General features: G+C 33.7%; 2 protein-coding genes across 3 annotated transcripts; one reads left to right on the top strand and one right to left on the bottom strand.

Annotated features, from left to right (window-relative positions):
• The first annotated feature begins 1380 nt into the window (after positions 1-1380).
• LOC137832002 (wall-associated receptor kinase-like 10) lies at positions 1381-4475 on the top strand. 2 transcript variants are annotated; one of them, XM_068639950.1, is made up of 4 exons: positions 1381-2314; positions 2564-2611; positions 2931-4096; positions 4197-4475. In XM_068639950.1, the coding sequence occupies exons 1-3, from the start codon at positions 1450-1452 to the stop codon at positions 4085-4087; spliced, it is 2070 nt and encodes a 689-aa protein (XP_068496051.1). In that variant the 5' UTR covers positions 1381-1449; the 3' UTR covers positions 4088-4096; positions 4197-4475. The 2 variants fall into 2 exon arrangements, with proteins under 2 accessions (XP_068496051.1, XP_068496050.1); XM_068639949.1 differs by having other exon boundaries at positions 1402-2314; positions 2931-4078.
• A 1434-nt stretch (positions 4476-5909) lies between these two features.
• Positions 5910-15629, bottom strand: LOC137832001 (protein arginine methyltransferase NDUFAF7 homolog, mitochondrial). Its single transcript, XM_068639948.1, has 14 exons — positions 15291-15629; positions 15146-15207; positions 14954-15065; positions 14459-14541; positions 13601-13666; positions 13176-13276; positions 12218-12336; positions 10978-11018; positions 9964-10052; positions 7901-8078; positions 7706-7822; positions 7557-7601; positions 6443-6571; positions 5910-6360 (listed from the first exon to the last, which is right to left on the bottom strand). The coding sequence occupies exons 1-14, from the start codon at positions 15337-15339 to the stop codon at positions 6226-6228; spliced, it is 1326 nt and encodes a 441-aa protein (XP_068496049.1). The 5' UTR covers positions 15340-15629; the 3' UTR covers positions 5910-6225.
• Positions 15630-16778: the final 1149 nt, after the last annotated feature.

Genomic DNA, 16778 nt, shown 5'->3' with positions numbered 1-16778 from the left:
TCCAGTTATTTCCACTTCAGATAATCCAGAAGCCACTTTTATGAAGGGTAAACTTGTTATTTTAATAATTATGGGGTGCAGGAAGAAAAAACCATATGATTGTTATGGAGGTAAGTGGTCCATAACATACAACAGGCCCACTACAATAACTGGACCTGACCAGAGGCTCTGCAGTTCTCTGCAAAACAAAGCACAATTCTTGGTATTTGCACAATTGTTGGTATTTAGAGTACATAGTATGACTCTTTCTTCCTGCTCTGCCACCCAATACAAAACGCGGAAATACATTTTTAATTTCTTGTGCCACTTGTTTTCAGATTATGTAATTCGAACATATATTTAAAAAAATAGATTATACAATTCAAAAATTAAAAAAAACTTTTTAATTATGTAATCTAAAAATTAATCATTCATAAAAAAATTTTATAGATTATGTAATTCGAAAATTAATTACAAATTTTAAAAAAAGACATCCCGAATTATATAGAATACAAATGTGCAGAGAAGAAATAGTCACATATATATATATATATATATATATATATTTGTATAACGTATCAGTTGATGGATTAATGTGTAAAACAATCGTAGAAATCAAAATAAAAGTTTTAAATAATATATATTTACAAAAAAAAAAAATCAATATAATGAAATCATGTTATTTATCTTGTAAAATTATAAATCAATGTAAAGGAACCATTATACATTAATATATATTTACCATAAAATTAAATTATTTAATAGCAATATTATAGAAGCATGTTTCATGCTTCTATAACATTGTTACTAATTAATTTAAATGATATATATATATATATATATATATATATATAACTCTGAAAGCGGAAGCATTTATCTTATAAGTCAATGAATATTTCTATAGTTGATCAATTCATCAATAATGATTAGAAAATTATCAGTTTTTAGATGGAGATCAGGAATTAAATTATTCAAATTCAAATGGTGAAAGGAGAAATAGTGTATGAATACGTAGGTTGAGTATATCTCTGTAGAAAGTGTATGCAATTATACCAACAATTACAAGTTCACCATTATTTGTATCTTTCCTTAATCAATCAGGCTAATAAATTAGTACTGTTCAAACAATAGATATTTGATAATATATTAATCAAAACAAGACTAGTTATTATATATATTGATATCTTAACATGACCTTTTGATTATTTGGAGAGTGAAGATGATGAGGAAATTTCTTTATCCCATCCATCTCAATCAAGCCATCATCTCTTCATAGCTCACTACTGCAGGCAATGGAGAATTGTTCAAACCAAATTTTAAATTCCAGTATTACTGCATGTCAAAGTTTGACTTCCAGAAGATCAATAACATATACTTAGAAATTCATTAAGCAGTTATCTTAAGTTATGCATAAATATATGCTTCTTCTAATAATCTGGTATAGATATTGGGATTACTGTTTTAGCCACAATGATTCTGCAACTACCATTTCTCGTCATCATCATGTTGATAACATTGCCTATATATCCTCTGGCATATTCTGCACATGAGCTTATTATAGCAAAACCTGGGTGTAGTTCCATATGTGGAGGTGTTGAGATCTATTACCCCTTTGGAATGAAAGATCCGAAATGCTACGTAGACAAGTGGTTTGAAATCGAATGCAGAGAAACTTCTGAGGGTCAAAAACCCTACCTAAAGTCTTTAAATCTGGAGGTGAGAGTCCTTGGCATGCATGAAGTTTATATAATGAATCCAATTTTCCATTGGAACTGCCCAAGCAGAAGAGCGAAGCCAGAGGTAATAAACCTGAGAGGAAGCCCTTTCGTGTATTCCCAGGATGCCAACAAATTTATGGCCATTGGTTGCAACAACCTTGCTTTTTTGCAGTCCAATGGGTCCAATGTTGCTTGTTGTGTTTCTATTTGTGATGACAGTGAAGAAGTCAACGATAACTTCAACTTGGTAAGAGAAGGTAGTTGCAGTGGCAGGTACTGCTGCGAGACTTCACTGCCCAAGTATCTTTTAGAATATAACGCAACACTTCAAGATTTTAACACCCAAAACAATAATACTGTGAGTGAACCGTGTAGTTATGCGCTCATTGTACATGGGCAAGTTACGTCTGATTTTAACAATATGGATCATGTTCCTGCAATTCTTGAGTGGAAGATTTTGGACAACACACTCCACAATTCTACCCTTCAACTCCTTTCAGAATCAGATTATGTCACTTGTAATCGCTCTAATTTTACATCTTCGCAAACCACAGGTTGGAGATGCGACTGCTTAGAAGGCTTCTATGGCAATCCCTACCTTGCAGGAGGCTGCACTGGTATGATCTCTATGCAGTAACTTTACATTGTTCTACAGTGGTAGTGTTATATAAAATAATTTATATACTATTGTTTTGGATAGAATTGATTTGCATTTAACATTGCACATATTTTCTAAAATCTAAATACAGTATAACTTCTGGTATCAAATTAATTAATTCCATGCAGTCTGATCATACCCTTTTAAGTGAAAGTTAATATATACATGTAAGTTAAAACCTAATCTAACTTCGTTTCTGATGTTTCAGCCTTACCAGGTTACAATAACAGTCAAACCAAGAAGTGGGCTATAGTAGGTACGTATTAAATTTATAAAGGCACTTATCAAGACTAGATATATAAAAATAGATTTAGACTAATAATTTTTTCTAATTGTAGCAGAAGAAAACTAGAAAAAAGTTTCTACAAATTAACTCATATAGGTAATTTTATTTTGTGATAGAAATCCATTATAAGTATTTATGAAAAATAATTATCTAGTTTTTTGTATTTTTCCAGATGGTTAACTACATCTCTGTGAAATTTCGTTTTGTTAGAACTATAGATGCATGCACAACAACTTTTGTAATGGAAAAATTACAATCCATGATGAATTTATTGTGACAAATTGTGTAGGAGTTTCGTCAAGTGTGGGATCTATCATTTTCCTCCTTGGTCTATGGTTGTTGTATAAGGATGTAAGGAAGAGAGTGATAGAGAAAGGGAAACAGAAGTTCTTCAAAAAGAATGGTGGTTTGTTGTTGCAACAAAGAATATCATCCAATGAAGCTAATCTAGACAAAGCTATTCTCTTTAGCTTAGATGATTTAGAGAAAGCCACTGACCACTTTAACATGAATAGAGTTGTTGGAAAAGGAGGGCAAGGTACTGTTTACAAAGGAATGCTGGTAGATGGTACAATTGTTGCAGTGAAAAAGTTTAAGGTGGAAGGAAATGTTGAAGAATTCATCAATGAGTTTGTCATTCTTTCACAAATTAACAATAGAAATGTGGTGAGGTTGTTAGGATGTTGTTTGGAGACAGAAATTCCCCTACTTGTTTATGAATTCATACCTAATGGTAATCTCTTTGAATATTTGCATGACCAAAACAAGGAGTTATTACCAATGACCTGGGATATGTGTTTGAGAATTGCCACTGAGATTGCAGGAGCCATGTTTTACCTGCACTCAGTTGCATCTAAACCCATTTATCATAGAGATATCAAATCCACTAATATACTGTTAGATGAAAAATATAGGGCAAAAATTGCAGATTTTGGAACATCCCGAGTAATTTCTATTGAAGCTACTCATCTTACAACAGTTGTTCAAGGCACCTTTGGTTATTTGGATCCTGAGTATTTTCACACTAGTCAATTTACAGAGAAAAGTGATGTGTACAGTTTTGGAGTAGTTCTTGCTGAACTTTTAACAGGCCAGAAGCCAATATCATCAGTAAGATCTGGAGAGTTCAAGAGTTTAGCTTCATATTTTGTTGAGTGTGTGGAGGAGGACAATCTGCTTGACATTGTTGACAAGAGAATTGTGAAAGAAGCAGAGAAAAGAGAAATCATTGCCGTTGCTAATCTTGCCAATAGATGCTTAGAGTTGAATGGAAAGAAACGTCCAACTATGAAAGAGATCACATTTGAATTAGAAGAGATTCATAGATTGGTTAGGAAGTGTAACGCAGAGAAAAACGAAGACGAATTTGAGCTTGCTCGAGTTGAAGATTATCATCCTTGGGATGGATATTCTACGTCAAAATCATGGGACTCGAAGGTACATTGAAAATGATTGGTGAGTTTTCTTGATTTTGTTAATATATATCATTTTGGTTAGACATATTTAACATAACCAAAGACAGTGTAATTAATTGTTGAATATGACTCGTTTTCAGCTGTTCAACTTGTGAGAAACTCATCGGTGCTTGTTCATCTTCTTCTTCTCCTTTTCAAATGGTGATAGTAGGAATGCTTTATAAAATGCTTAAGCTGAATGTAGGTAGACATGTGTTTATAGTGTAGTTTGTAATATGGCCTTTGTAATTGCACAAACATGCATTTATAAGCTCTGTTGTTATTTCTACAATTTTTATATATGTATTTTCGCTGGCAAACCTAATTTGCACTTATAAATGTCAAAATTTCAAATAAAAGTGATTTATTAATAAGTCTCACTGACCCTGCAACCTTCTCAATGTGCCTAGTCTCGCTGCCCGTTTGGAGTCACAACTTCAAATTGTTTGCTTTCCCATATTAGCCATAAATTACCTAAAAAAAGTTTCAAATTGGAATAATGACAAATATATTATTATTAGCTGTAGATTTGCCTTTTTTTTTCTTCAAATTGAATCCGTTTCCATTACTATTATCCAAATGCTTCTTAATTTTAAGGAGGAATCTCTAAATTAAATATAATATGAATACGATTAATATCCAAATTTTAAATTAGATATGAGGATGAATATCAGTACGAGTATATACATATTTATTTCATTCTTTTCTTTATATTTATTCTAATATTTATCTTATTTTTATACCTGTTGTGTTTTAAGTTACTAAAATATTTTTTTAGTTTATTAAATAATCTAATAAACTTATACTAATTTTGATTCTTAATTTAGTAACTTATTTATAGGACACATATTTTATTATTATTATTATTATTATTTTTTATTATAATTATTTGACATTGTAATTTGATATTTATGTAATCAGATTTCTTTTTTTTATATTTCATGTTGGAGAAAAGGAAATATCCATCTATTTTAACATTAAATTTTTATTTTTCTTTTTGCGTATACCCATTATTCCAAGTGAGATACAGATTGAACAAAAATTTCATTCTGTTGAGATAAGTGAAAAGCCTAGTGTCACTCTGAAATTAAAAAAAATTAGGAATAGATTACCTTCCATCTCTAACTATGAATTAACCTGAAAATAGTTGTCGAATCCTATTTATAGATCATTATGTTAGATATAAAAAAACTGGAAAATATTGTAGCTAGGATTATTTTTTCGTAATAAATTTAATTTTCTTTTCATCTCACGACGACCAACTTTTATCAAATATTGTTAAACTTCAGAGAGCAATACATTAATCTTGGAGATTATACCCCAATTCTACGATGGATTTTCTTAAATTGTTTAACCAGGTGTGAAGTTAAAACCATTAATATTAGACACATGTAAGAATGTTTAACTACCAAAAGCGTAATAATGGTAGCCAAGGAGGTCGCTTGTGAAACTATGAAAACTACACTAATGATTTTAAAACCTGGTTTAGTCAAAACAAAATTTTAATTATTACTCCGAGTCTTACTTTTTAACTTGTTTCATATGAAAGTAGAATCATGCACTTAATATCTAGAACCAATTATAAACGATTAAATTTTTAAAAAAAACCTCCAACAACTATTTTAACACTTGCGACTTATATATAAGTTTTTTGGCTACAAAGTATTAATAATAACCTTTTTGCTTATTAAAATATTGAATCATTTATGCCTCCCAAACACTTAAATTTCATCATCATTTTTAATCTCATTTGCAATATCTTTATAATCAATATCTTTTTAATCTTTCAACTTCAAATTCTGGAAGATGAGGTATCACTTAAAGGTTGAGGTATATACCTTGTGGGTAGGATCTTGCAGTGTACAAATCAAAGTACTGCCAAATACGACATTACAAAGATTATAGTGATCTATAAAAGTCATGTTCTAAAACCTATGTAAAAATGTGTATTACAATTAAATCAAACAATTTGTGGGGTCTCAGAGAGAAGGGCCACATGTCCAAGGAAAAAATGCCCATCGATTATGTATGACCACAGACACCCTTTGGAACTCATTTATGCTCAAATGGTATACACGTCCGTGGCACGCCCTTGTGAATGAAAGTACTTGCATTGAGCATGACTATTAGCTACTTAGTATTGTGTGTAGGGACACTGAGATAAAATTTGGTATTCTTGAAATCATCCAAGAGTGGGTTGTATCCATCCTTGGTTCTCGTTTTTGTGGGTAAACCAAACTCCTCCATGAAAGATGATGTTTCCAGCTACATCAAATATAAATCATTGAGCTAGAGAACACTAAGTTGCTAACCATTTGAAGCAAAAACACATCTGGTATTGCCTTACCGTAATTGTTCTCCTTTTCTTTCCTTTTTTTGATGTATGATCACCATGAAGTTTTAGCCGCCCAGAACAATAATGATCTATTCGCTCCAAGAACCAAAAGTCTGTAGGAAAGAAGATATCAGCGTCACCCTGCAAAAGATAAACACATGCTTAAGTACAACCATGTATTTTTAGAAGTGGAGGAAGAGATTGTTCTATGACAAGACAGCATGCGTAAATAGTTCTGTACGCCAATGAAATGGTGATTGAGCTTAAATAGTTATATGTTGCAAGTGGAAGCAACAAAACGATCCAGAAATTACTATGAAATACCCAATTACTTGTGATTAGTAAGAGACAGACCAGTAATATCAATCCCGGGATAACTTTTAAAACATCAGTGCATCTTGCAATTTAAAGAAAATTCTTAAGGAATTCCAATTTAAATTACACTAGTACCAAGACATTTATGCTCCCAATGCTTCAGGTTCTTCATATTATTACACCACCAAGGCCTTTATGCTCCCAATCAGCTTTTACGTTCCTTCTAAGGAAATATACGTTTGTAACTTAGATCGTTCCTGATCACTAGTAACTAAGAAAATGGATTTCTCTAGAGTAGGGCGACAATGCATAAAAGCAGTTCCTACCCTGTTTGAAGGGAGTTTCTATCAGTGATAAATAAATAATTGGATAAAGCAGCTTATTGGTTCTTCTACGCCGCTTTGGCTCGCACTTGTATAATTTCTTATCCTCCCTCGGATGTACATTTGTCTCTTAACATCTTTTAACAAGTAACATTCTTAAAAAAGGAAATTCCTACTTCCTAGGCCTTACAGTCCGTAAAACACATGTTATCATGCCATACGAATTTATTGAATAAAATTATAAAATGTGAAACTTCGAGTACGTTCAAATTGCCATGTTCAACTGCTTTTGTAGCCATTACCTTTAGCAAATCATAAGTGCTTCGGCATAATTTAAGAAATAATACTTAAAACATACTACTAAATTTAAGCAAGATTGTCTCAAGCAACAAATACAGTATCCACTTATAATGTAAGACACCAGATGAAGTGAACACGTGAGAATAACGAAAAAGTTGAAAATGAAAGAAGCTAGAGGTAAAGTGAACCTTGGCCTCCATATAATTGTCATAATCTGTGCTGCTCCCATCTTTCTGCCATTCATAAGGAAAAATCAGTTAATTAAACTTCTCTCTAAAGTCTACAAGATGCAAAAACAGACAACAGCAGTTTTGTTAAAAGTATAACAAGAATATACTTTAGTTGAAACCAAGGGAGCTCTTTCACCAGGTAACTTCACATCTGGCAGGTAGCTAAAATCAGAAGCAATCAAAGACATCTTTGGTAACACCTCATGGAGAACGTCAAGTAATTTCTGGGAAAGTGAGACGGTAGTAAATGCAATAATCAATTTATATGTGAGAGACTTAGGGAAGATTTAAGAAACTCTTACCAAGCAACCGGTCGGCAGCCAACATCTCCGAGGTTTTGGGTAAACCTTAGACCAAATGCTTTTCATAGTAGATACTGCAGTGCTGTTAGTTGTGTTGGTTTTATCCAAGTCCATGATCTCAACACAACGTGTGATTAGTGAGTCTTGCATTGGCTTGTATAACTCACTTAATGTTTCACTAATAAAGATAGAAAATGATTGGTGACGTGTAATTCTCATTTAGGTCGTATAAAAGAGGCCACAAAATAATGTTATGATTTTATAATCACTTAAATGATAAACAGAAACATCTTTGTTCTTTTTAACGTTGTGGTTTTCAAATGAGAGAAAAATAGATGTTGAAACGGTGTCTTGACTACACATTGGTGCCCATTTAGTATAGAATAATGCAATAAATACAAACAAATATAGGAGATGAAATTCCTATTTACATCATATAATATGCCTAAAATTTTAAAGATCCTAATTAAATAAGGAATTATATCATAGAATAGAAAATAAAAATAAATCCTAGCATGTCATCAAGGATACTCCAAAATATTTTTAGATGTAGAAAAGATATCCTCAAATATTCCCTAGATTTTCTAACACATCCTGCTCAGGCTAAATCTTACTAAGCTTTCAACTTATTGCAAGAAAAACAAATCATTTCTCCATAAATAAAAATAGTTAGAAAACATAAAAACTGTGTTCCACTAAAAACAATTGTTGGAAAGGTAACTCAGGGATGCTGGAGAAGCCAGAGAGAAACGCTACAAAGATAGCTAAGCCAAATAGCTAGAATAATCAACAAACTGAGAAATTTCTCGGCAAGCAAAGCAAGGTGGACTTTCCCAACCTCCTTTGGAAGCTTGAAACCAATATAATTGGAGAACCAAAACATTAAACGTGAAAATAAGTCTGACAACAACATCTGGGACAGAGAGCTAGGCTATTATGAGCCATAAACAACACAATTCACCATCAGAATAATCATCTATCTGCAGGAATAGAAGTGACCACCCCTATATGGTTTATTTGTGGCAAAAGATTCAATGCTTGTGGATGGCAATAGAAGTCACTGTAATGATATAACAAACACCAAAGTAGAAGAACCATCAGTCTAGCGATGCTGATACCAGTAGAGGAAATCTTTGTATGTAGCAAAAAAAAAGTTGTCCGGGGATTATCAATGGACCGAGGTGTAGTACTAGAGGAAGCCATGATCAACAACAAAAGGGTACAACCCTGAAAGGAGGCAAGCACAAGGTGTGTCGCTAGAAAAGTCAGTGCTGGGAAACATTACCTATTGGGAAAGTCAATCTTGGTGAACAACATTTGCCATGGATTTTTCCAGTGTAAACCAAATTAGGACATAGCCGAAAAATGATAGTCAAATTGAAAAGAAGAGACACTATGGAAGAGGAGACTAATTGGTACAGCTCTAATATGATGTTTTTAAAGAGAAAAATAGATGCAAGAGATATTGAAACTGAGTACACAATATTTCAGTGCGTTTTATATAGAGTTAATGAAACAAATACAAATAAATATACGAAATAATATTCCTATTCATATGATATGATTAGACCTATCATTACAAAGATCTTGATTAAATATATTACAAAGTGGACTTTAAGCCTAACTCAACCCCATAAAACCGGCTCATAGAGTTGAGATTTGCACCCACTTATATACAATGAAAGACTCTAATCTCTAGTCGATGTGGGATCTCCAACACACCCCCCTCACGCCGAGACTGCCAACTCGTGCGTGAGACTATATATTATGGGTGATCCGATAGCGGGTGGCACGATAGGCCCAACACAAATACTCGCTAGGATAGACTCGAAATGGCTCTGATACCATATTACAAAGTGGACTTTAAGCCTAACTCAACCCCATAAAAAATAAGAAAGCAAAAATCATAAAATAAAAAATATCATCTAGAATATTCTAAAATATTCTAAGATATATAAAAAAATATCATGAGATATTTGTCAGATTTTCTAACAGCTACTCCCAATGAGGCACTGGAATATGTACCAGTATATTTAGCATCCACACATAAAGCTTAGACTTACTGGTCATGCTGCTTCTCAACCCAGACTTCCATCCATGAGGAAATTTGATTCTCTGCATAGATAAGATCATGTGGAAGATTATCAAGTACCTACACAAAGTAAAGTAATTGTTGTTAAATATCTAAATAACAATAACAATAATAAAAAAAATTCACCATTAATGAGAAGAAAACACCAGCAAAAGAAGATTTCTAGTCTGCAACATTGAATACCAAAATTCTTAGCAAAACACACAATTGACTCAAAAAATTTATGATGCGTTTGAGTTGATAATGGCAGATAGCCAAATTCCAGATCTTAGCTTCTAAAGGAAAACTACCAGCACAAATTTTTAATGCCAAAAACTGTAAAATGGGGCCTTGAACTATGGGAACAGGCTAATCATCTCTCCGTAGGTTCCCTATATTGGTCATTATCATACATGTATGAATTAAAGCAGCTTCTGGCCACACCTGAATAGCTGATTGCTTGTAGTTGACCATTTCACTAATAGCAGTTCAGAGTTCAGCAATTGTAGAACAGCCACTGTATTACAGGCAGCCCAATAAAACAGAACCATACATTGGCAGCACCAAATTAGGGACTTTTAGGTTCATCAACATCTACAAATTAATTTAAGTATTTGAAAGCACAATTAAAGTTGAGCATCATACAAATCATCACAGATGCTTGTTGAAGCCACAGAATAGTGCCCTGTAGCAGCACCATAGCAGAACAGCAGAGCAAGGTACCATGGGCGGCTATGGAATTCAAATAGTAGAGTTTTCAATAGTGGCCAATGCAGCCAAAATGTGGCTTTTTGTTTGCTATAGTGACACTACCATGATATAGGCTTCTAACCAATTTTATCCCCTAAAACATCATTGTTTAGGGTTTTAGAGGTACAAAATGAGCTTTCTCCCCCATTTTCTAATACATTATTTGCTTCAGAAACAATAGGATTTGAAACTCTTCTTTTACCATTTCACAAAAAGTTTTAGATGTTCAAAACAATTGAAACAATATAAAACACACCTCAAGCATTATTACCCAACATGGTTGTAGCTCCACCTGCTCTGTAAAGAAGGGAACAATATTAGCATTATTCCATAAACTTATCCTGCAAAGAAGTCATCACACATCCAAAATAAGAGGCTGGAAGTTTGAGAAAATTAACTTTTCAAGGGCAAGATAGGAAAATAATTGAGGCCCATATACCATAATAATTATATCAACCTAGAACAGCCAGTTGGTGTTATTAAAATACACGAAAATATTCACTTAGTATTATCTTGATCATATCTCAGAATGTCTTATATTATTCTTCAGGATTGGTTTAGTTTCCTATTTCCTTATTATTTCTTACTATTGGTTACAATATTCCCTTCTCTGATGATATTTATCCTTTTAAATTAGGATTGTGGTTAGTACAAATAAGCATTAGTGTTCAAGGTTTTAAGAACCATCAGAATACTCAATACAATGTTATCCAAAGTCTCACTCTCCTTGTCATCCCTCTAGACCTAAAACCCCATAATTCAACAGGAGTTAACAGAAATATCTAAAGCTTGTCTAGCCTCTGAAAGTGCACCATCATCCATCCAACTCATTGATGTCCACTATGTCCTCCCCTTCTCCACAAGATTGTACCCTAAGAAAAATTAGAAGTCCATACCCTCGGATACAAATTAAACATTTGAAAAGACACAATAAAGCAACAAGTGACCAATTTAGGCATTCCTCAAGCATTAAGATTTTTTAGGCATTCCTTGAGCATTAAGATTTCTAACAACACAAGTATTGATACAACAATAGGATCCTGAGTTCTAGAGAAATAGGAAAATTAAGTAAATAATGGACATGATAGATAAAAATCTGAATATCCTTGTATCACTCATGGAGGAAAAATAAAAGAAACATATTTATTGTTCCATTGTTGTCATTTTGTTATAAATTATTAAAAAGAAAGAAGGCGGTAAAAAATACACCTACTCACAAGTAAGATTCGGAAAGGGAAAATGTACACAATCTTACTCACAAGTAAACAGGTTGTTTCAAATATTTGGACACATTACCTCCAGGTCACATGGAGCCATCCTAACTTTTGCAGACCCTCAGCAATAATAATAATGAAACATTTAAATAATATAATAGTAAATACAATTATACAATACAATAACTATAGGATAGCTTAATCTTTAGATTCTGAATCACTTTAGAATTGGAAGCCGCATTAATATTTATGTAACTCAGAAGAATTATAATAGCAGTCTACCCCATCCACTCTGGTCAGCAGCATCACGACATTCTACCCTGAACTTTGGTATATGGCTACGCACTTCACCAACAGTTTCTCTTTGCAACTCAGCAAGTGAAGGACTAATCTCAACTGAGCTGTGGTAAAAAACCAGGATAGTAATTCAGATGTGAATCAAATGATTCCAGTGAAAGATAGGTACACAAGACAAATTTACTAAATAGTGAATCTACTCAGGGATGGATCCACATGTGCCTGTGGGGGCAGCTGCCCCCACTAACGTTTTAACATTTGTAAATTGTAATGTATAACTATAAATTATCATTATAATTTGAAATGTAGTAAAAATTCAAAATATAAGTACTGCCCGCCGCACAAATCTATTCCTAGTCTTATTATTTTCACCCTCTCAATTAGACATTCACACTATTTCTCTTCTTTTCAGTGGATATACATTATTCCTGCAAGGGGGCAACTATCAACAGCATGGCCCATCTAGCCCTATCAAAGCCAGGCCACATTGGTCCAGTACATTTTAGGCAAAATATTCAATAACCCAGCCTAGTCTGGCCCAGGCCAGACCATTTTTGACAATTGCAGTTGAGTGCATCAGACATTGAAAATAATTTATAATTTACAAGAAAAGCACCTCCAGAATTGGTCCAAACCATCCCGTCCAAATCAGCTGAGAATGGAATACAGTCAAGTAAAATCAAAAGGGACACAGCTTCCTAAAATTTCTAATTTTCTATATCATGCCTCTTTTATATTATTGCAATGAAATTATTACAAGGCCCAAAGTAAAGATTGACCGACATAGAAGTTACTAATGCGAGAACTATGCAACATATGAATTACACAGACAATATAGGTACACACAATATAAGTATCTTAACATAAGAATTAAAAACTGTGTCTAGCACTATAATTTGGTTTTATAATAAATATATATTACATTGACTATCAAGGCACGTACGTGTAAGTCATACTGTTATAAACTTTTGCAGGAGCATTCAACATTATGTAATCCATTATACCCTTGGCACAAGTTCCAGATCCACCACCAATTTCATATATCTGATTGCAAATTAGAGGATAGTATCAACTACTGATTGAAGTAGTAAAAAGTAACAGACCTCTGTAAACAAAATAAACTTAAGATGCTTACTACATTATTATCAAAAGAAAATATGATGAGGCTTATTGAGATAATCTAAAGGTATGAAACACACTTATATAGAAGTGAAACATTATCTGATAAGTGATTTAGTGCTGAATAGCAGCAAATGCAGGGCTCTCATATAGCCCAGCTGCTGGATGAAGAGAGAAATTTAGATTAGGGGAAAATGCCAGATGAACCTAGACCAGAAATCAAATGCAACAAGATTGCAAAACACTTACTTTTAGAGGAACAGAGAAATTTGCAGTGCGCATGATGGCTTCAGCGATAGCATGAGCATACCAAGGCTACAAAAGTAAATACATAAAAAAATAAACATAAAAGAGCTAGATCACTGCATAGACATACATGATTGGAAATATTAAGAGAAACAAAATTATTATTTAAGATTCTACAGCTGTTTCAAGCAACAGAAACTAATTTCACTATAAATTGATAAACCGAAGAAAAATAATCACAAAAATTCTGAAAAGTTGCATACCAAAGTTTTCATGTCCAATATGTGCCTGATTTTCCATTTAGATTCCAATCATGAATTGGGTGAATTTTAAATGGTAGAGTAAATTGGGTAGGCAATACAGAGGGTTGTTGAGAGAATTTTGTAATTATATTTTCAACATCCAAATTTTTCCTTGTGGGTTTTGTAGTTGTTGGGAATCTAATTCAGACTTGGTCCTTCAGTACCATTGTTCGTGTGATGCCTAGGTTAATTTTTCTTCTTGTTTTCAGTTTTAACTTAGATGTCTTGCCTAGTCAATTATTACTGAACTTTCCCTAAATGCATCCATCTTAACACGGCAAATTTGCAGGTAATGCTCACAGCCCCAAAACAGACACTAATTGAACCTTGAAATCAATTGCTACTTTTTGCAGCCCCCTTTTGACAAGAAGGTTGAGCTTGGCAACAATAATAGCTCTTAAAAATTGAACGTTAATGGAAAATATAAATTCTTGATTAAATAAATTATTCAAAAACATAGAAAATTTCTACATACAAAACTGAGAACCATAAAACCACCTTCCGAGTCATTATTCTACATATTAAGGACTAGAACATCTTAATCACATCGAGAAGGCACCTTAAAAAGTTCCACTGGTGTAAACCATGATATGTCACTCTGCTTGTAAATATTATTCAAGTATCTCATATAAGCTTTACGGCCTGAAAAGTCATCACTCGATAGCATTAGTACAAACCACGGAAAATTGATAACCAATGTAAAATTGAGTTATTCAACTTCTTAAAAATATAGCAAGCATTTGAACTGAAATAGTTTGGGAATTTTAAAAAGTTCAATGTTTTGCCTTTAATCCAGAGAACAGATAAACTGTCTGAACTGAAACAATCCGAAAGCAGAATAATGAAAAGCTAATTCCCCATATTATGACGTAAAACCGACAGCCAAAATTGTCAAAAGCCCATTATCAATAGGGTGAAGTACATTACTTACCCTCCTTCAGACATAGTAAAACAAAATTAAGTTCATTTTATTCTATAATAACTAATAACAGTATTAATTAATTCTCGAAAATCAATTAACCGAAAATAGATGAAGAAATGAATAGAGCGAGACCTTGAAGCTGATTGAACTTGATAGTATTAGGAAGAACTCCAACGGAGCCCGATCTTCGGGAGAAGTAGCCATGTAAGGGATGGTAGAGTGCGGAATGAATAAAATCCCGAACCTGGTGGCACAACAGTGGGTGGCTATGGCGCAGGCATAGTTTAGAAATTTGAATTCATGAGAATAAAATGGATTACTTACCAGAACGGGCTTATCGCCGACAATGTGGGTGGAGTAGAGAGCTTCGAGTGGAGAGGCACACACTTGATTGGGAATCACAAAAGAGAAACAGCGTTAGGTCAGTGAAGAAAGAGAGAAGAGAGAAGAGAGAGAGAGAAGTAAATACATTTGGAAGCGATGGGAACGAGAGGAAAGGTGCGAGTGCGAGAAAACATGGTCGAAGCAAATTGAATGAGAGAACCTGGCCTAGTTGGTTACTCTACTCAGCTCAACACCACAAAGCCGCTTCTGCTCTTAAACCCTCCACTGTTCTTTGCCACCGGGCTTCCACAGGAATAAAACAGTCTCTCAAGATTCTCTCTATTTGAATGGTTTAAAAGCTATAACACACTTAGACGAATACTGATATGATACAGATATGAATATACGTATAATATCTAAAAGGTTTAATTATCTTTTTCGTCCCTATATTTATAGCCAATAGTCAATTTGGTACCGTGGTTTTAAAAAATTCAATTTGGTCCCTAAGTTTTTTAAAATGTATTCAAAATGGTCCTTTCTGTTAAATATCACCAAACGGCGTTAAGTGGTGCTTATGTGACAGACACGTGTAAGTTACGTGGATTGTGCTTACATTACTTTGATGAATACTGAATTAGGGTTTAGGTTATTCAAATTGGGGATTTCGAATTTCTGATTTAGGGTTTCTGATACGAGGATTGCTCCCCTGGTTGGATTCTGTGGTGCGCTTCCCTGCTTCGATTCCATTCGGAGGTGTACTCCCCTCATTCGATTCTGTGGTGCGATCGTCAGTTACGATGGTGAGCTGCGTTCCCATGGTCGATTTGGAGGAGCGATTATGTGGTGCGGTCCAGAGGTGGTGAAGGGGCAGCGATTGCGATCCAGACCGTGGTGTCATTTTGTGGTTGCTCCTTTATAAGGTTAGTAATTTTTGACTTAGTTTCAGAGTAGGTGAGTTGTTTATGATGTAGGGTCCACCATGTGCAACATTTTTTTTATGTGTGGTCCAACATTTGGTCTCTGACATAATTTTGTGATGTGTGGTCCAACATAGGTTTGGTTTGTAATTGATTACAATACTTCTCCACTTCAAGGGTCCATCATTCAGCTGCTTACTTAGATTATAGTAGCTGCTAATGTGTGAAACAGAACTTGTTCTATTCGTGCAGCTCTTTATCCATGTGCAGATGATTTTGTGATGTTGGGGTTCAAAATTATGCAGATTCAATTTGGAAGGGGCTTCAGTTACATATGTGGTGTGCAGTTTCTGCATTGGCTCAGCCTTTAAAGTGATGTAGGTAGTTTTGTGGAGTTTATCTAATTTCATTGCAATACAATTCCTCTTGGCTAGCAGAATGTTAGGTGCTTGTATCTGAAAGAGTCGTCCACACCGCTACTTCCATGCTTCTCTATCAATCCCTTCCTATAATCATTTCGTTTATCTAGAATTAATGCTCCTGGTTTTGCTTGCAATATTTCAGAAACTGAGTTAAAGCTGGAAACTAAAATCTTTGTCCAAAGCAAGCATTATTTAAATTGAGATTGTATTCTTTGTTCTAAATATATGCAGAAGGTTATTATTGTATAAAATACATTAGCGTACAGTTTGAATACCATGTAGGAGTGTAAAACA

The sequence above is a fragment of the Phaseolus vulgaris genome, chromosome 6 (assembly GCF_000499845.2).
Source record: "Phaseolus vulgaris cultivar G19833 chromosome 6, P. vulgaris v2.0, whole genome shotgun sequence".
NCBI classification, from domain to species: Eukaryota; Viridiplantae; Streptophyta; class Magnoliopsida; order Fabales; family Fabaceae; genus Phaseolus; species Phaseolus vulgaris.
This window is presented reverse-complemented; position numbering and strand designations above follow the sequence as displayed.

Bases quoted from the DNA above. Each gene is read 5' to 3' on its own strand.
- LOC137832002 (XM_068639949.1), top strand. From the start codon at position 1,450: ATGATTCTGCAACTACCATTTCTCGTCATCATCATGTTGATAACATTG. The intron at 2,315-2,563 runs GTATGATCTCTA...CTGATGTTTCAG, and splicing joins CCTTGCAGGAGGCTGCACTG to CCTTACCAGGTTACAATAAC. The intron at 2,612-2,930 runs GTACGTATTAAA...CAAATTGTGTAG, and splicing joins CAAGAAGTGGGCTATAGTAG to GAGTTTCGTCAAGTGTGGGA.
- LOC137832001 (XM_068639948.1), bottom strand. From the start codon at position 15,339: ATGTTTTCTCGCACTCGCACCTTTCCTCTCGTTCCCATCGCTTCCAAA. The intron at 7,823-7,900 runs GTAAGAGTTTCT...TCACTTTCCCAG, and splicing joins GGCTGCCGACCGGTTGCTTG to AAATTACTTGACGTTCTCCA. The intron at 6,361-6,442 runs GTAAGGCAATAC...TATTTGATGTAG, and splicing joins AGAAAAGGAGAACAATTACG to CTGGAAACATCATCTTTCAT.